General features: G+C 48.3%; 2 protein-coding genes and 1 long non-coding RNA gene across 6 annotated transcripts; 2 read left to right on the top strand and 1 right to left on the bottom strand.

Moving 5' to 3' along the window:
- Positions 1-1,823: 1,823 nt before the first annotated feature.
- On the bottom strand, positions 1,824-10,603 carry RPS10 (ribosomal protein S10). 4 transcript variants are annotated; one of them, XM_028846871.2, is made up of 6 exons: positions 10,330-10,603; positions 9,610-9,759; positions 9,252-9,423; positions 6,046-6,123; positions 2,485-2,540; positions 1,824-1,917 (listed from the first exon to the last, which is right to left on the bottom strand). In XM_028846871.2, the coding sequence occupies exons 2-6, from the start codon at positions 9,757-9,759 to the stop codon at positions 1,876-1,878; spliced, it is 498 nt and encodes a 165-aa protein (XP_028702704.1). In that variant the 5' UTR covers positions 10,330-10,603; the 3' UTR covers positions 1,824-1,875.
- On the top strand, positions 3,948-6,205 carry LOC144340410 (uncharacterized). Its single transcript, XR_013416517.1, has 3 exons — positions 3,948-4,459; positions 4,789-5,046; positions 5,610-6,205. It is a non-coding gene; the product is annotated as an uncharacterized LOC144340410 (long non-coding RNA).
- Positions 10,604-18,028: 7,425 nt separating the features above from the next.
- LOC144340747 (large ribosomal subunit protein eL39) lies at positions 18,029-18,433 on the top strand. Its single transcript, XM_078001336.1, has one exon. The coding sequence runs from the start codon at positions 18,080-18,082 to the stop codon at positions 18,233-18,235; it is 156 nt and encodes a 51-aa protein (XP_077857462.1). The 5' UTR covers positions 18,029-18,079; the 3' UTR covers positions 18,236-18,433.
- Positions 18,434-19,373: the final 940 nt, after the last annotated feature.

The raw sequence follows: 19,373 nt of genomic DNA, 5'->3' as shown, positions 1-19,373 counted from the left end.
CCTTCTACCTCAGGCTCCTGAGTAGCTGGGACTACAGGTGTGTGCCACAGTGCTCAGCTTCATGAGATCAGTGATAATTATTGAGTCTTACTCTGTCACCTAGGCTGGAATGCAGTGGCACAATCTCAGCTCACTGCAACCTCTACTTCCTGGGCTCAAACAATCCTCCTGACTCAGCCTTCCAAGTAGCTGGAACTACAGGTGAGCACAACCATGCGAGGCTGATTTTTGTATTTTTTTTTTGTGGAGATGGGGTTTCACTGTTACCCATGCCGGGTCTTTAACTCCTGGACTCAAGTGACCCACCCATCTTGCCCTCCCAAACTGCTGGGATTATGGTGTGAACCACAATGCCGGGCCCCATTTCACCAATTATTGTCCATTTTTATACAATGCTTAGACCACGGTACTCCACAAATGATTCCTAAGTTCCCAAAACCCGTAAGATGCACTTCCAATTAGCTACCAGTTTTTCTGGCTGAAAAACACTACCTTGGGCCTGTCTTGAGCCACTGGTTGGTTCAGAGCTGTTACCTCAAATGCTTTAACCACCTCCATCCCAGTAACTCGTATTTACTGCAGATAGTCATGGTGACTGATCTGCAAGCCAAGGTTGGTGTCCTACTCAGCAAGTCTGCAGGATTGTCTCAGCTCTCACTGGGCTATGCCAAGTTTCCCTTCTAGCATTGTGCCAGGTATATAGTATATTTGCAGTCCCTTTCCTGCATCCATGCTGAGATCACACTTGATCAACAGAAGACTATATACACATCTCTAGTCCATTTAGTCATGCCATGATGGATCACCACTCGGAGACCAAGGAAAACTACAACTCTTATTCCTTCCTTAAAGGAACCCTGGACAGCAAAGCTCCTACTGCCCAATATTTATTCCAATTATGTTAAGACATAAAAACGCTGGTCAGGCATGGTGGCTCACACCTGTAATTCCAGCACTTTGGAAGGCCTAGGTGGGCATTTCACCTGAGGTCAGGAGTTCGAGACCAGCCTGACCAACATGCAGAAACCCCATCTGTACTAAAAATACAAAATTAGCCGGGCATGGTGGCAGAAGCCTGTAATCCCAGTTACTCGGAAAGCTGAGAGAGAATTGCTTGACCTGGGAGGCAGAGGTTGCAATGAGCTGAGATTGCGCCATTGCACTCCAACCTGGGCGACAAGAGCTAGACTCCGTCTCAAAAAAAAAAAAGTTTTCAGATGAGTTTCAAATGTTTTGGTCCTTGAGACAGGGTCTTGCTATGTTTCTCAGGCTGGTCTCAAACCCCTAGCCTCGAGCAATCCTGCCTCAGGCTCCTGAGTAGCTGGGACTACAGGCCTTAGTCACTGTGAACAGTGGTTTTTGTGCATTGTCAACAAACGCCGACCCTTGAAGACATATTAGTAATGCTGGCCTAAACACCATTCCTGTGCTTCTTCCCCATAAATTGAAGGAGAACCATTTCCTTGGTTACCTTTCATCCTCCCTGCCCAGCACTTCTTATAGTTCCCGACAGCAGGCACAAATCACAACTCCCAGGCAACCAGCAACTTTCCCACCACGCAGAGCTGAGGCAGCATGGCTGGTCTGGAGAAGGAACCCAGTTTTCCAACTGCCTCCAAGGTGCAGCACCATATGGGACACCACTCTGCAGGGAGGCGCTGGCTAGAGAAAGCAGGGCACATGCCAAAGCCAAGGACAGAAGCAGCCGGTGTCACCCAGGACAACGACAACCCCCCAAACCAAGCCAGTACTGTCCCATTTACACTCTGACCCTTAAAACGTTCCTGTTCAGGCTGCACAAAGCAAACAAAATGGACACAAGATTAAGGTTTTTTGGCTGTAAGTTTATTCAATGCAAAATAATCCTCTTCAATTTTACTGAGGTGGCTGACCACGTCCACGACCAAATCCGCCTCTCTGTAAGAGAAAGCACATCACATCAGCATGAGCAGCACTCTGGTTTGACCTTGTGGTTTTGCTAACTTTCAAGCCTCATTATAACTCCAGAGGCCCCCAAATGTAAACTGCTGGGAGAGAGCTGAGTACAGGCTGTAAATCCCAGCACTGCCCCTTACTGGATGTGGGGCCATATCCAACGTCTAGGCCCATTTCCTTGGTAGCTGTAATTACCTCTATTTTATAGATGGGGAAACATCATATGAAAAAAGATGGGAGGATCTGATTTCATACCATCTTGGTTCTTAAGCCCACTCACCTTCCAGTGTTTAGTTCAATGTCAAGCATTAACAAAACAAAGTAACAGCAGGCCACATGTACTGATTTCTGAGACTCATTTCAGTAATTTACATATTTACAAAAGTTTGCATGCTACATCTCAATGTAAAATTTGGAATTTGGAAAAAAGCGGGAGGAGGGAACTGGCTGACAGGACCATACTATACGACATCCCCACAACTTGCCGAGCAACCAGACTGAGGCCAGAACAAATGATGGCTCATGGAAAACAAATAGGAAGATACTCACAAACTGGAATTCGGTTGCTGACCCAGCCCCAGCCTCGGCTTTCTTGTCAGCACCAGCTAGAAAGTGAAACTCGATTTAGAATCATCATATTATCCAATCTACTATAGAACAAGGGAAGACAACTCACCGACTCCAATCTTGCAGGAAAAGCCACGCACCACCCCATTAAATATAAGCAAATTACACCAGTGGTGGGGAACACCTTCTCAGCCTTCCAATACTCACAGCCCGAACTACAAATCCTCCCAAAGGATTCCCACTTCCGATCACACTGACTGACTTACCCACTTCAGAGCAGCATCTAGGTAACAAAGGGAGCGTAATTAGGGAAGAACTAACATGTAAAGGGGCAAGGGCCCACAAAAGCCTTAATTACCATGGGAGAAAAGCAGACAAGATGCTGCCCTGTCCTATATCCCAGTCACAGCTCAAATGGAGTCATGCAAAATTCACCAGTTTTCTTATACTTATTTGAGACAGGGTCTTTTTTTTTTTTTTTTTTTTTGAGACGGAGTCTCGTTCTGTCGCCCAGGCTAGAGTGCAGTGGCCGGATCTCAGCTCACTGCAAGCTCTGCCTCTGGGGTTTACGCCATTCTCCTGCCTCAGCCTCCCAAGTAGCTGGGACTACAGGCACCCGCCACCTCGCCCGGCTAGTTTTTTGTATTTTTTAGTAGAGACGGGGTTTCACCGTGTTCGCCAGGATGGTCTCGATCTCCTGACCTCATGATCCGCCCATCTCAGCCTCCCAAAGTGCTGGGATTACAGGCTTGAGCTACCGCGCCTGGCCCGAGACAGGGTCTTACTCTGTCGCCCAGGATGGAGTGCAGTGGCACGATCTCAGCTTACTACAACCTCTGCCTCATGGGCTCAAGCGATCCTTCCACCTCAGCTGGGACTGTAGGCAGCTAATTTTTATATTTTTTGTTTGTTTGAGACAGAATTTTGCTCTTGTTGCCCAGGCTAGAGTGCAACAGCGTGATCTCGGCTCACTGCAACCTCTGCCTTCCAGGTTCAAGTGATTCTCCTGCCTCAGCCTCCTCAGTAGCTGGGATTACAGGCACGTGCCACCATGCATGGCTAATTTTTTTGTATTTTTAGTAGAGACGGGGTTTCTCCATGTTGGTTTCTCCAGGGTGGTCTCAAACTCCCAACCTCAGGTGATCCGCCTGCCTCAGCCTCCCAAAATGTTGGGATTACAGGCATGAGCCAACTGCATCTGGCCCTAATTTTTATATTTTTTGTAGAGATGGGTTCAGCCATGTTGCCCAGGCTGGTCTCAAACTCCTGAGTTCAAGTGATCTGCCTGCCTCGGCCTCCCAAAGTGCTAGAATTACAGGTGTGAGCCACTGCACCCAGCCAATTACAAAGACTTAAGGAAAAAAAGAATGTAAAATATTTCAATACTGTTTATACTGATTACATGTTAAATTAACACTTTTAGATATTTTAAAAATCGATTTATTTATATTTATTTATTTATTCTTTTTTTTTTTTGAGATGAACTCTCACTGTTGTTCCTGAGGCTGGAGTGCAATGGTGCCATCTCAGCTCACTGCAACCTCCACCTCTGGGGTTCAAGCAATTCTCCTGCCTTGGCCCCCTGAGTAGCTGGGATTACATGTGCATACCACCATGCCCGGCTAATTTTTTGGATTTTAAGTAGAAATGGGGTTTCACCATGTTGGCCAGGCTGGTCTCGAACTCCTGACCTCAGGTGATCTGCCCATCTCAGCCTCCCAAAGTGCTGGGATTACAGGTGTGAGCCACCGCGCCTGGCCCTGACTTATTTGAGTTGGGGGGGTCTCACTCTGTCGCCCAGGCTGGAGTGTAGCAACAAGATCATAGCTCACTGTATCTCAAACTCCTAGGCTCAAAACAATCCTCTTGCTTTGGCTTTCCAAGTAGCTAGGACTACAGGCACATACCACCATTCCCAGCTCACTTCTACACATATTTGATTAAATAAAAGACATTAGTAGGCCGGGCGCGGTGGCTCAAGCCTGTAATCCCAGCACTTTGGGAGGCCGAGACGGGCGGATCACAAGGTCAGGAGATCGAGACCATCCTGGCTAACATGGTGAAACCCCGTCTCTACTAAAAATACAAAAAACTAGCCGGGCGAGGTGGCGGGCGCCTGTAGTCCCAGCTACTCCGGAGGCTGAGGCAGGAGAATGGCGTGAACCCGGGAGGCGGAGCTTGCAGTGAGCTGAGATCCGGCCACTGCACTCCAGCCTGGGCGACAGAGCGAGACTCCGTCTCAAAAAAAAAAAAAAAAAAAAAAAAAAAAAAAAAAAAAGACATTAGTAATCAAATAACCTGTTTCCACTTGCTTTTTCAAGTGTGGCTACCAGGAAATTTTGTATTAGATCTATGGCTCACATTGGGCACAAGGATAGGGGGAGGAAAGCAAATGCCAATAACGAATATGGTTTCAGTAATCATTAAATTTCTTTTTTTTTTTTGAGACAGGGTCTTGTTCTGTTGCCCAGGGTGGAGTGCAGTGGCATGATCTCGGCTCACTGCAACCTCCGCCTCCCAGGTTCAAGCAATTCTTCTGCCTCAGCCTCCCGAGTAGCTGAGATTATTACAGGCAGGCACATACCACCACACCAGGCTAATTTTTTCAAGTAGAGATGGGGTTTCACCACACTGGCCAGGCTGATCTCGAACTCCTGACCTCAAGTGATCCACCTGCCTCGCCCTCCCAAAGTGCTGGGATTACAGGCATGAGCCACTGTGCCTGGCCCATAATCATTAAACTTCCAATATCACCAACTTCCTCTCAACCAAGGGCTGGAGAAATCCCAGTTACTTGGGAGGCTGAGGCAGAAGAATGGGGTGAACCCAGGAGGCAGAGCTTGCAGTGAGCTAAGATTGTGCCACTGCACTCCAGCCTGGGCCACAGAGCAAAGACTGTCTCAAAACCAAACCAAACCAAAACAAAACAAGTTGAATCCTATTATTCCTTTACAAAAATACTAACAAAGGCTCCTCATCTTACTGAAGTGTTTTTTTTGTTTTTTTTTGAGACAGAGTCTTGCTGTCATCCAGGCTGGAGTACAATGGCATGATCTTGGCTCACTGCAACCTCTGCCTCCCAGGTTTAAGCAATTCTCATGCCTCAGCCTCCTAAGCAGCTGGGAATACAGACGCCCACCACCACACCACCCTAATCTTTGTATTTTTAGTAGAGACAGGGTTTCATCATGTTGGCCAGGCTGGTCTCGAACTCCTGACTTCAAGTAATCTGCCCACTTCGACCCCCACCAAACTGCTGGGATTACAGACATGAGCCACTGAGCCTGGCCTGAGTTTTGCTTTTTAAAAAATTCCAGTCCCTAACTCAGAAGGCTTTCCTCCTAATTCTCATCTATTAAATCACTGCATAAGGAAAGAAGCACAAAGGACTCCAGCTGTTCTGATGCTCTGCAGAATTAAACCATGAATCTTTCCTGGTCATTTTGTCAGCATCAAAGGCTGAGCCCCACCCAGCCAGAGCCAGCTGTGAGAATCCAGATATTTCACCCCAACACCCCTAATATAGGTGATGCATTTACTCACGTGGCACAGCACTCCGTCTGTAGGTATCTCTGTCAGCTTCCCCTCTTGTGAGTCTCGCAGGTCGCTCACCCTCCAGACCTATGTAAATCAAAACACACTGTGAACATAGGGCAATCTGGGAACTCTGTCCCTTAAAGCCAAGAAAACTGGCATTGCTCTCCAGTTTTCACTGAGCAACCACTTGGTTAAGATGGGTTAATGGGGACAGGAACTCCTTAAACCTATAACGTCAGCTAGAAACAATTATTTCTCCATAGAAACTTATTGACAATCGTGGCTGCAAATCTGCGAAGAAAAAAAAAAAAAGCCTTCCATTTTGTTTCGACATAAAACCATTTTCCAATTATTGGACCAATCTAGACATCCAGCTATTTCTATGAACATCTGAATAGCCAAACTTCTGAACCTGACCCACGTTAAGTAGAAAACTTAGTATATGCAAATGGAAAAGGAAGCATCCTAAGCTGAAAGTCCCAACTCCAATATTAAGTACATAATCTACGGGTTACCAAGAATCCTTTAGTTCCTCCTGGGCTTCTTCACATACCTGTTAGGCTGCGGGATACATATTAAGGTGGAAACTGTATTATTATCTTTTTTTGAGACGGACTCTCGCTCTGTCACCCAGGTTGGAGTGTGGTGGCACAATCTCAGCTCACTGCAACCTCTGCCTCCTGGGTTCAAGCAGTTCTCTCACCTCAGCCTCCCAAGTAGGTGGAATTACATGCACGTGCCACCATGCCCAGCTAAGTTTTGTATTTTTAGTAGAAAGGGGCTTTCAATCTGTTGGCCAGGCTGGTCTCCAACTCCTGACCTCAAGTGATCCGCCTGCCTTGGCCTCCCAAAGTGCTGGGATTATAGGCGTGAGCCACCACGCCTAGGCAATTTTTTTTTTGGTTGTTATCTTTAGTAGTGACAGGGTTTCACCATGTTGGACAGGCTGGTCTTGAACTCCTGGCCTCATGTGATCCTCCCACCTTGGCCTCCAAAAGTGCTGAGATTGCAGCTGTGAGCCACCACACCCTAAGGCACAAACTTTAAGAGCTACCTTTAAAAAATTATCATAGGCCGGTGCGGTGGCTCACGCCTGTAATCCCAACACTTTGGGAGGCCGAGGCAGACGGATCACAAGGTCAGGAGATCAACACCATCCTGGTTAACATGGTGAAACTCCGTCTCTACTAAAAATACAAAAAAATTAGCTGGGCGCGGTGGCAGGTGCTTGTAGTCCCAGCTACTCAGGAGGCTGAGGCAGGAGAATGGCGTGAACCCAGGAGACGGAGCTTGCAGTGAGCCAAGATCGTGCCACAGCATTCCTGCCTGGGCGACAGAGTGAGACTCCGTCTCAAAACAAACAAAAAAAATCATAAATGGCCAGGCACAGTGGCTCATGCCTGTAATCCCAGCACTTTGGGAGGCCAAAGCAGGTGATCACTTGAGGCCAGGAGTTTAAGAACAGCCTGGCCAACATGGTAAAACCTTGTCTCTACTAAAATTACAAAAATTAGCCAGGTGTGGTGGTGTACGCCTGTGATCCCAGCTACTCAGGAAGCTGAGGCAGGAGAATCACTTGAACCTGAGAGGCAGAGGTTACAGTAAATTGGGATCGCACCACTGTACTCCAGCCTGGGTGACAGAATATAAACAAACAACAAACACACACATTAAGTAACAGTTTAATCAAGTATTTCCTCTACCCAGTTACCTTGGAACTTACCCGGAGTCTGTGTGATTAGAATACGAATTATGTCTCTTTTTTTTTTCGAGACAGGGTCTTGCTCTGTTGCTCAGGGTGAGTGCAACGGCCAATCACAGCTCAATGCAGCCTGGAGTTCCTGGGCTCAACCACAGGTGTGCACCACCATGCCTGGCTAATTTATTTTTTTGTAGAGACCGGGTCTCACTATACTGCCCTAGCTGATCTCAAACTCCTGGACTCAAGTAGTCCTCCTGCCTTGGCCTCCCAAAGTGCTGGGATTACAGGAATGAGCCACTGCACTCAGGCAGAATGAACTGCTTTCAAAGCAGAAATAAATCATGTAATGAGTGGCAAAAATAAATGTCAGGCCCAACTAAATCAGAATATATCAAGCACAGATAGGCAATGGCATTTTTTTCCCCCCAGAAGATTCCAAGATGTAGTAGAGAACTCTTGCTAAAAAGACGTATTATGGGCTGGGCACGGTGGCTAACTCCTGTAGTCCCAGCACTTTGGGAGGCTGAGGTGGGTGGATCACCTGAGGTCAGGAGTTTGAGCCCAGCCTGGCCAACAGAGTGAAATCCCATCTCCACTAAAAATCCAAAAATTAGCTGGGCATAGTTCTGGACGCCTATAATCCCAGTCTCGGGAGGCTGAGACAGGACAACTGCCTGAACCTGGGAGGTGGAGGTTGCAGTAAGCTGAGATCGCACCACTGCACTCCAGCCTTGGCCACAGATGTCTACCTGATCACCAGAATCCCTTGGGGAACTTTCCTAACAAATTCCTAAGCTCCATAAAGTAACTCTCCAGGGGAACCTGGACCCTCTGATGATCACGTTTAGGAATCTGTGCATTTTGTCACTCCAACCTACGCTCTCTGCAGCTCCTACAGTTTCATAACAAAGAACCATAACCTAGACAAAATACAGGCCAGGCACGGTGGCTTACCACCGCACCCCAGGCTGGGCAACAGAGCAAGACTCCGTCTCAAAAAAAAAGCAACTGTAAGCCAGCAATGATCTCAAGAATCAAAAGATAATTCTCCTCGCACTACACATGCGTGCATATCCTTTCACATCGTGGTATACACCATCCGTTCTCCACTCCACTGTTTCTAATTTTTTCCCCTGCTGGCAAGAAAACTACAAAACTCTTGTTTCTTTCAAGGTGGTAAATGGCTTTGCTTTGGACTTTTTGGGAAGAGTACAACACACTCTGCTGGAAAAGTTACTCAATGTTCTATACCACATGTGTCTGGATGTTTGTACAGGTATGGGTGAAGAAAGCGACTGACTATCTGTGCTTAAGGCCATCTCATGGATGGCCTGAAGAACTGAGTCTAGTTCTATTCCAAGTCCCAAGTCACGGGACAAGGGTTCTAGCACTTGACCAAATGCCTGCAGGCCAGAGCCCTCTAAAGCTGACACCAGCTAAGAATGCTTCTGTCCCTTACACAAAAGAAACTATCTTCAAATAGCTGAAGGCATTTGTTTGGGCACCATACCTTTAGGCCGAGGCCTGCCAGTCTCTGGACGGCTACGGCGTAGGGTGGCAGGCACAATCTCCGGGGGCAGATGAAGGTAATCACGGAGATACTGGATACCCTCATTGGTAAGGTACCAGTAGAAATGTCTCCAGGCAAACTGTTCCTTCACGTAGCCTCGGGACTTGAGAGACTGTAAGGCAAAAAACTTACTGTTAAGGCATAAGTAGAAACTTGGATCATCCTAGACAAGTCTCCAGTCCCAGTCCTTCAAGTTAGCAAGCAGCCCCGGCAGTCCTGACCTCCCCTTTGGAACTTGCCTTGAACGTTAGGGGAAGATCCCTCCATCCCGTCCCAGTCTTCCTCCTCACCCTCCTACCTGCATGGCCTTCATGACATGAAGGTTGGGTACATTCTTGTCTGCCAGCTCCGGGTGCTTAGGCATGTGGACATCCTTCTTGGCCACCATGACTCCCTCCTTAAAAAGGAGTTCGTAAATAGCAATCCGGTTCTTCTTAGGCATCAACATCTGCAAAAAGGAGATGACTGTCAAGAGCACTTCTGAGTAACGAGGCCGGGGCCCAGTAATCAAGTTCGTGACCCTAAAGTCACCCACAAAAATCCGTAGACAACATGCCGGTGGGAGGACTCAGCTTCACAAAACAGATTCGGCAGAGGCCAGCTCCGTCCCTCCCCATCCCCAAAAACAATTCAGGTGGAAAAGCTGTCAGCATGTTAAAACCAGCATAGTGGTGCACATTCGCGCCAAACTTCCTTAAGTTATCACAATTACAAAGGTCGATGGCGGGGTAAGAGGAGCAGACCCTGTATTATCGGGAGCAGCTGGAGGCCATCAGCGACTGTACCCAGCGCGGAATCGCGCGGCTGTACCATAAGGTACACAGGGAAGGCCCGGAGGAGTAAAACCCCGCTTCTTGAAGGCGGCAGACCCCAAACCGAAGGGCTAAGGCCTTCGCACCCTCGTTTCCTACCACACCTCCCCCAAAGTAGAGCTCCAGTGCCAGGCAAGCAGGCAGTCGGGGGAGTCCTGTCCCCAAGGAAAAAGCGTGTCGGCGGGACACTGTCTCCCTAGTCTCACCTGGCAGGTCTCCGCCACGCACTGCCTTCATCCTCCCCCTTTCCCTCGGACAATCTTCGCCTACCAGCGGCCCCCTACCCCATAAAATAAACCTCCAGCCCCTGTCGCTACTCAGAAATGGGTGTGTGGGGAGTGGGAGAGAGGCCCCCTGCCCGCATTGTGGGAAGGAGCAGCCGCTAAGGCGGCAAGATGGCCCGGATGGGAGCCGATGGAACTCGAACTCCACAGAAACTCACCTCGGCAGCTGCAGGGTCCGGGGCCGGGGCTGGAAAGGAAGGAGCATGCGCGGTGCTGCGTCTCTTCCGGGCTGGCGTGGGCCCGCCCCCCGCCAGGACCCGCGCGGAGCCTGGGGTGGCCTCGGCGGTGCCTGAAGGACTGGCGGATCTGACCGCAGAGCCCGACCGCTTGAGGGACGCACGCACACACTAGGAAACCGCCGTCGGGAACTTCTGAGCTTGCGTGCTTTATCAGTACAGGGTCACCTATTTTTGGGCTGACGTTTTAGAAACGCTTCTTTTTTTCCCCGCCCAAAATTTATTATGCAAGTGATATATGCTCTTGGAGCAAGAAAAGAGAGAGAACATACAAATCAGATGACAATAAAAGACTAAAAATGTACTCCCATCAACCAAAGAGAATCACTATTTTTTTTTTTTTTTTTTGAGACGGAGTCTCGCTCTGTCGCCCAGGCTGGAGTGCAGTGGCCGGATCTCAGCTCACTGCAAGCTCCGCCTCCCGGGTTCACGCCATTCTCCGGCCTCAGCCTCCCGAGTAGCTGGGACTACAGGCGCCCGCCACCTCGCCCGGCTAGTTTTTTGTATTTCTTAATAGAGACGGGGTTTCACCGTGTTAGCCAGGATGGTCTCGATCTCCTGACCTCGTGATCCGCCCGTCTCGGCCTCCCAAAGTGCTGGGATTACAGGCTTGAGCCACCGCGCCCAGCCGAGAATCACTATTAACATTGTGGTATACATTTTTCCAAACTCATATGCACTCACACCAGTAGACTTTTTAAAAAAATAAAATAAAATAAAACAACAGAGGCCGGGCGCGGTGGCTCACGCCTATAATCCCAGCACTTTGGGAGGCCGAGCTGGGCAGATCATAAGGTCAAGAGTTTGAGACCAGCTTGGCCAATATGGTGAAACCCTGTCTCTACTAAAAATACAAAAAAATTTAGCGGCAGGCGCCTGTAGTCCCAGCTACTCGGGAGGCTGAGGCAGGAGAATCGCTTGAACCCGAGAGGTGGAGGTTGCAATGAGCCGAGATCATGCCACTACACTTCAGCCTGGGCGACAGTGAGACTCCGTCTCAAAGAAAAAAAAAAAAAAAGAAAAAAAGTTGACTCAGCATTTGGGGAGGGTGATGCAGGAGAATTGCTTGAGCCCAGAAGGTCCGGACCAGCCTGAGCAACCGTGAGACTTAATCTCTACAATTTTTTTTTTTTTTTTTTTTTGAGACGGAGTCTCACTCTATCGCCCAGGCTGGAGTGCAGTGGCGCAATCTTAGCTCACTGCAAACTCCGCCTCCCAGGTTTACGCCATTCTCCTGTCTCAGCCTCCCAAGTAGCTAGGACTACAGGCGACGGCCACCACGCCTGGCTAAGTTTTTATATTTTTAGTAGAGACGGGGTTTCACCATGTTAGCCAGGATGGTCTCCATCTCCTGACCTCGTGATCCACCCGCCTCGGCCTCCCAAAGTGCTGGGATTACAGGCGTGAGCCACCGCGCCTGGCCTTTTTTTTTTTTTTTTTTTTTTTTTAATTAACTGACTGTGGTGGTGCACGCTTGTAGTCCCAGTTATTCACGAGGCTGAGGCGGGAGGATCGCTTGAGCCCTGAAAGTGGAGGGTGCAGTGAGCCGGGTTCATGCCTCTGCAGTGCAGTCTGGGTGACAGAGAAATACCCTGGCTCTATTTAAAAAAAAAAAAAAAGAAGAAAGGAAAAAGAGGCCGGGCGCAGCGGCTCAAGCCTGTAATTCCAGCACTTTGGAAGGCCGAGGTGGGCGGATCACGAGGTCAGGAGTTCAAGACCAGCTGGCCGACATAGTGAAACCCCATCTATACTAAAAATTCCAAAAAATTAGCCGGGCGTGTTGGTGTACGCCTGTGATTGAGGCAGGAGAATCTCTTGAACCCGGTATGCGAGGTTGCAGTGAGCCGAGATCACTCCCCTGCACTCCAGAGCTTGGGCGACAGAGCGACACTCCGTCTAAAAAGAAAGAAAGAAAAGGAAAGTGGGGCTGGGCGCAGTGGCTCACGCTTATAATCCCAGCAATTTGGGAGCCGGAATCGGGTGGCTCACCTAAGGTCAGGCGGTTGAGACCACCCTGGCCAACGTGACAAAATACGATCTCTACTAAAAAAAAAAAAAAACAAAAATTAGCCAGGCATGGTGGCGGGCGCCTGTAATTCCAGCTGCTTGGGAGGCTGAGGCAAGGAGAATCTCTTGAACGTGGGAGGCGGAGGTTGCAGTGAGGCGGAGGTTGCAGTGAGTTGAGATTGCATCGTTGCACTCCAGCCTGGGCGACAAGAGCGAAACTCCGTCTCAAAAAAAAAAAAAAAAAAAAAAAAAAGAAACAAAGAAAGAAAGAAAGAAAAGAAAAGTGGACCTGGCATGGTGGCTCAGGCCTGTAATCCCAGAACTTTGGGAGGACGAGGTGGGCGGTTCACCTGAGGTCGGGAGTTCGAGACTAGCCTGACCAACGTGGTGAAACCCCCTCTCTACTAAAAATACAAAAATTAGCTGGGCGTAGTGGTGGGTACTTGTAATCCCAGCTACTCAGGAGGCTGAGGCAGGAGAATTCGCTGGAACCTGGAAGGCAGAGGTTGCAGTGAGTCAAGATCTCGCCACTGCACTCCAGCCTGGGTGACAGAGCAAGATTCCGTCTCAAAAATAAAATAAAATAAAATAAAAAATTAGCCGGGCGCGGTGGCTCAAGCCTGTAATCCCAGCACTTTGGGAGGCTGAGACGGGCGGATCACAAGGTCAGGAGATCGAGACCATCCTGGCTAACACGGTGAAACCCCGTCTCTACTAAAAAATACAAAAAGCTAGCCGGGCGAGGTGGCGGGCGCCTGTAGTCCCAGCTACTCGGGAGGCTGAGGCAGGAGAATGGCGTGAACCCGGGAGGCGGAGCTTGCAGTGAGCTGAGATCCGGCCACTGCACTCCAGCCCGGGTGACAGAGCGAGACTCCATCTCAAAAAAATAAAATGAAATAAAATAAAAAATTAGCCGGGCGTGGTGGCGGGCAGCTGTAATCCCAGCTACTCATGGAGCTGAGTTTTGAGGATCGCTTGAGCCCGTGGGTCAAGGCTACCGTGAGCCGAGACTGCACCACTGCCCTCCAGCCTGGCCAGCCTGGGTGACAGAGCAAAACTCTGTCATTAAAAAAATAAAATAAAAAAGGCTGAGCGTGGTGGCTCACACCTGTAATCCCAGCACTTTGGGAGGCCAAGGCGGGCAGATCATGAGGTCAGGAGATCGAGACCATCCTGGCTAACACGGTGAAACCCCGCCTCTACTAAAAATAGAAAAAAAATTAGCTGGGCGTGGTGGCGGGCGCCTGTAGTCCTAGCTACTCAGGAGGCTGAGGCTGGAGAATGGCCTGAACCTGGGAGGCGGAGCTTGCAGTGAGCCCAGATTGCTGCCACTGCACTCCAGCCTGGGCGGCAGAGTGAGACTGCGTCTCAGAGAAAAAAAAAAAAAAAAAGACTAAATAGCCAGGTAAGGTGTGCTGTGAACCTGTAGTAGTCCTAACTACTTAAGAGGCTGAGGTGGTAGGATCACTTGAGCCCAGGAGTTGGAGAGCAGCCTGGGCAACATAGCAAGACCTCCTCTCTAAAAAAAAAAAAAACAACTCCAAGAAAGTAAAAAAAAAAAAAAAAGGCCCAAAAGACTGAACAATAGATTTGACAAACTGACACTTGAAGAGAAAAGTCAGTGAGATTAAAAGTAGAAATGAAAATATATATACAGATATACACAATGTAGTCCTGAGACTGAAAGAGAATATTTGATTGATTGTTTTTTTGTTTTTTTGTTAATACAGGGTGTCCCTTTTTTGCCAAGGGTGGAGAGCAGTGGCGCAGTCACGACTCACTGCAGCCCCGACCTTCAAGCCATCCTCCTGCCTCAGCCTCCCGAGTAGCTTGGTCTACAGGTGTACACCACCATACCCAGCTAAAGAGATAGAATATTTGAAAGAAAGGAAGAGACATGAGGGATAGAGTGAGAAAGTCTTCTAGGTGAAGTCCTACAAGAAAATAATAAAGTAGGGAAGAAACACTGTCAGAGTATTTTCTAGAATTACTGGAAGACAATGTGAATCCTGAAAATCTGAGACAGGTCTGTTAATTTAGAAAGTTTATTTTGCCAGGGTTGAGGATGAGCCCACGATGCAGCCTCTGGAGGTCCTGATGACGTGTGCCCAAGGTGGTCAGAGCACAGCTTGGTTTTATACATTTTAGGAAGACAAGAGATATCAATCAACATATGTAAAATGAACATTGGTTCCGTCCAGAAAGGTGAGATAACTCAAAGCAGGGAGGGGGCTCCCAGGTCACAGGTAGGTGAGAGACAAACAGTTGCATTCTTTTGAGTTTCTGGTTAGCCTTTCCAAAGGAGACAATCAGATACACATTTATCTCAGTGACCAGAGACAGGACTTAGGTTTTGTTTGTTTGTTGTTTTGAGACAGTCTCACTCTGTCACCTAGGCTGGAGTGCAGTGGCACAATCTTGGCTCACTGCAAGCTCCGCCTCTGGGGTTCAAGCGATTCTCCTGCCTCAGCCTCCCAAGTAGCTGGGATTACAGGCATGTGCCACCACGCCTGGCTAATTTTTGTATTTTTAGTAGAGATGGAGTTTCACCATGTTGGCCAGGCTGGTCTCGAACTCCCGACCTTAGGTGATCCTTCCGCCTTGGCCTCCCAAAATGCTGGGGTTACAAGCATGAGCCCTTGCACCTGGCCAGAGGGATGATTTTGGGGAAAATCTTAAAAGCAGCCAGCAAGAAAAGACAGGTGTGACTGCCCACTTCCCTGCAGCAACGCTGGGATGCAGTCAACTGAAATATGGTCTCCCAGTTCTCTTCCCTTCCTAGAGCCATGGCGATCCTGCTGCAACATCAAACCATGTCACTTCCCTGCTTAAATCACGCTAATGGCTCCCCAGCTCACTTGAAAAAATACTCAGTCCTTTTTTTTTTTGACAGAATCTCACTCTGTCACCCAGGCTGGAGTGCAGTGGCATGATCTCAGCTTAAGCAATTATTGTGCCTCAGCATCCCAAGTAGCTGGGATTACAGGCATGCACCACCAAGCCCAGCTGATTTTTTTTGTGTGTGTATTTTTAGCAGAGACAAAGTTTCTCCATGTTACCTAGGCTGGTCTCGAACTCCTGAGCTCAATCGATCTTCCCACCTCGATCTCCCAAAGGGCTGGGATTACAGGCGTGAGCCACTGTGCACGGTTGGATTCATTTTTTATGTTTACATCTTTTATTCTCCTGGAATGTTGTCTGATGTAAAGCATTTTCCCTCCAAAGGGTTAGCCATTATCTCAACACCATTTCCCCAATGAGCTATGCTTCTATTTATCTGAAATACCACTGAATTGTTTATGAGAGATGAATTCAGTTTTAGATTTTGTTGCATTTGAGGTTCCCATGAGACACACTGGTGCAAATGCACAGTATAATTTCAGATAAAGGGTTCTGAATGTGTCCTGTGGAAGAGCTGGGTCAGATGAGGAAAGGGCATCATCTAAGACCTTGTGAGGTTCTGAGGTCACCTAGAAAGGATAAGGAGTGAGGAGGAGGTCCACAGCACTGCCCAGCTCACCCTTGAATGACAGCATTCCCTTGGTATCTCCATCCTGGATGGCACTTCCCTGAGGTCAGGAACCACGGCTTCCCCTCTCTCAGTGTCCTTTCCAGCATTTAGCATGATGTCTCACACATTAGTTAATAAATGTTTCAAAATTAACAGTAACCGCATGGTGAGTGGAGGAAACAAGGGATGATGACTGACTGAGGAAGGAAGTGAATAATACTATCTCTGCCATTACCAAAGCCTTCTGAGATGCCAGCACTTCATGGAGTTCGCCAAATTCCATTCCGCACTTAGGCACTGGGTCCCTAGTCCTGGGCCAGATGATGGGGCTGACTGGGGACATGAGCACACAGGGATCCCACGACAAGCAATGTATACCTGTCATGTGCTGGGAGCTATGGAGAAAATGATCAGCCTGTGGTGATGGAGAGTAATGGCGAGTGAGGAGGTGATGTTTGATGTGAAACCTACAGAGAACTGGGAGAACTGGGAAGGGGGAACAGGGCCTCTGAAAGTCCCCGATGCAGGAAACAGCTTGAGCTGAAAAGCAGCCAGGATGGTTAGGACATGGTAACAAGGTGAAGCTGGACCGCACATCGACCTCGCCTCAGGAAGGCATCAGGATTTTATTCAAAGTGCAACGAAAAGCCGTGGAAAGGTTTCAAGCAGTAATGGCAGGATTCAATGTATGTTTTAAAGATATTACTTTCATTTATTTATTTATTATGAGATGGACTTTCACTCTTGTCACCCAGGCTGGAGTGCAATGGCACGATCTCAGCTCACTGCAACCTCCGCCTCCTGGATTCAAGCGATTCTCCTGCCTTAGCCTCCCAAGTAGCTGGGATTACAGGCATATGCCTCCATGCCGGCTAATTTTTATATTTTTAGTAGACATGAGGTTTCATCATGTTGGCCAGGCTGGTCTTGAACTCCTGACCTCAAATGATCCACCCACCTCGGCCTCCCAAATTGCTGGGATTACAGGTGTAAGCCACTGTGCCCGGCCAAAAAATTACTTTTGTTGTGTTGTTTTTTGTTTTTTGAGACACAGTCTTGCTGTGTCGCCTGGCTGGAGTGCAATGGTGCAATCTTGGCTCACTACAACCTCCACCTCCCAGGTTCACACCATTCTCCTGCCTCAGCCTCCTGAGTAGCTAGGACTACAGGCACCCACCACCACGCCTGGCTAATTTTTCGTGTTTTTAGTAGAGACGAGGTTTCTCCGTGTTAGCCAGGATGGTCTTGATCTCCTGACCTTGTGATCCACCCACCTCAGCCTCCCAAAGTGCTGGGATTACAGGTGTGAGCCACCTTGCCCAGCCAACTCAATGCATTTTTACATATATGTATGTGTGTGTATAAATCCATGTTAATTACCATCCAGACCAAGGTATAGAATATGGCTAATACCGCAAGAATCCCCTGTGCAGACAGCCCACCCCACCTGCATTCCCAAAGGCACGTTCTGACCGATATGGCCACAGTATGCACTGGCGTCTGGCGATCTGCCCCTCCCTCTCTGTGAGGATCATGCATGTTGGTAGCTAATTTTTGCTGCTGAGCTGTGTTCTACCGTAAAGCTATACCATAATTTGTTTATCCATTCACCAGCTGATGGACATTTACGTTTTTCCAGGGTTTAGCTATTTATAAATAAAACTGCTAAGAATGTTCTTATGTGTGGCTTTTGGTGGACATAGGTATTGAGCAGCAGCTGTTTTCTCTTTTTTTTCTTTCTCTCTCTCTCTCTTTTTTTTTTTTTTAAGAGATGGAGTCTTGCTCTGTTGCCCAGGCTGGAGTGTGGTGGGGGCGTGATCTTGGCTCACTGCAACCTCTGCCTCCTGGGTTCAAGAGATTCTCCTCTCTCTTTTCCTTTCTCCGCCATCGTGGTGTGTTCTTGCCTCCACTTCTCGCCATGTCTTCTCACAAGACTTTCAGGATTAAGCGATTCCTGGCCAAGAAACAAAAGCAAAATCGTCCCATTCCCCAGTGGATTCGGATGAAAACTGGAAATAAAATAAGGTACAACTCCAAAAGGAGACACTGGAGAAGAACCAAGCTGGGTCTATAAGGAATTGCACATGAGATGGCACATATATTTGTGCTGTCTGAAGGTCATGATCACATTACCGTATCAAACTGAAAATGTCACCACACTCTGGAGAGTTCGACGTATTTTCCTCTCTGAATCTATTATGAATGCGTTGGGTTGGTTGGCTGGGTTCAGTAATAAATATGTGAGGCCTTTCATTTCAAAAAAAAAAAAAAAAAGAGATTCTCCTGCCTCAGCTTCCCAAGTAGCTGGGATTACAGGCATATGCCACCACACCCAGCTAATTTTTGTATTTTTTTTTTAGTACAGATGGGATTTCACTATATGTTGGTCAGGCTGGTCTTGAACTCCTGACCTGAGGTGATCTGTCCCTTCTTGACCTCCCAAAGTGTTGGGATTACAAGTGTGAGCCACTGTGCATGGCCTTTTCTTTTTCTTTTTCTTTTTTTTTTTTCTGAGTCAGGGTCTCCCTCTTTCGCCTGACTGGAGTGCAGTGGTGTGATCACAGGTCACTGCAGCCTTGACCTTCTGGGCTCAAGCGATCCTTCCTACCTTAGCTACCCGAATAGCTGGGACTATAGGTGTGCACCATGCCCAACTAGCTTTTAAACTTGTGTAGAGACACAAGGGGCATGGGGTGGGTCTCACTATGTTGCCTAGGCTGGTCTTGAACTCCTGGGCTCATGTGATCCTCCCACATCGGCCTCAAAGAGTGGGATTATAGGTGTGACCCACCGTATCTGGCCTAAATGACTATTTCTAAAGCAGCCAAAGTTGTGAACTCGTGACTCTGAGGAACCTATGAACACCAAAGGAAGCCAGGGTTTAGGTCCCCAGTGACCCTGGGGGTCTCCTCAGGTTGGAAAAAAGTAAACTGTGGTTTCTAAAGATTTTCAAGTTGCAGTCCCTTGCCTTTTGAGATTCCTGGGTCTTTCATAAAATCTCTGGTGTCACAGCAGGAGTGGAGGGAGACCTAGAGGAGCAGTGCCCTCTGTGGCCAGCACTGCAGCCAGGAGATTTTTCTATTTCCCAGGCTCTGGGGATGGGGCGGAGGACACCAGTTCATGGCCCCAGTACAGCGATGCACTGGCTGTAAGAACACTGAAACAGACATTCCTCAAGAGACACCCTGGGTCTCACCTCTTCCCGCATCTCC

This window comes from Macaca mulatta, chromosome 4, assembly GCF_049350105.2.
Source record: "Macaca mulatta isolate MMU2019108-1 chromosome 4, T2T-MMU8v2.0, whole genome shotgun sequence".
NCBI lineage: Eukaryota > Metazoa > Chordata > Mammalia > Primates > Cercopithecidae > Macaca > Macaca mulatta.
This window is presented reverse-complemented; position numbering and strand designations above follow the sequence as displayed.

What these genes read in the sequence shown, in the direction of transcription:
- RPS10 (XM_028846871.2), bottom strand. Translation starts at nt 9,759, where the DNA reads ATGTTGATGCCTAAGAAGAACCGGATTGCTATTTACGAACTCCTTTTT. An exon ending in ATGTCATGAAGGCCATGCAG is followed by an intron (nt 9,424 to 9,609) that starts GTAGGAGGGTGA and finishes TTTGCCTTACAG; the next exon opens with TCTCTCAAGTCCCGAGGCTA. An exon ending in TGGCAGGCCTCGGCCTAAAG is followed by an intron (nt 6,124 to 9,251) that starts GTATGGTGCCCA and finishes TGATTTACATAG; the next exon opens with GTCTGGAGGGTGAGCGACCT.
- LOC144340747 (XM_078001336.1), top strand. Translation starts at nt 18,080, where the DNA reads ATGTCTTCTCACAAGACTTTCAGGATTAAGCGATTCCTGGCCAAGAAA.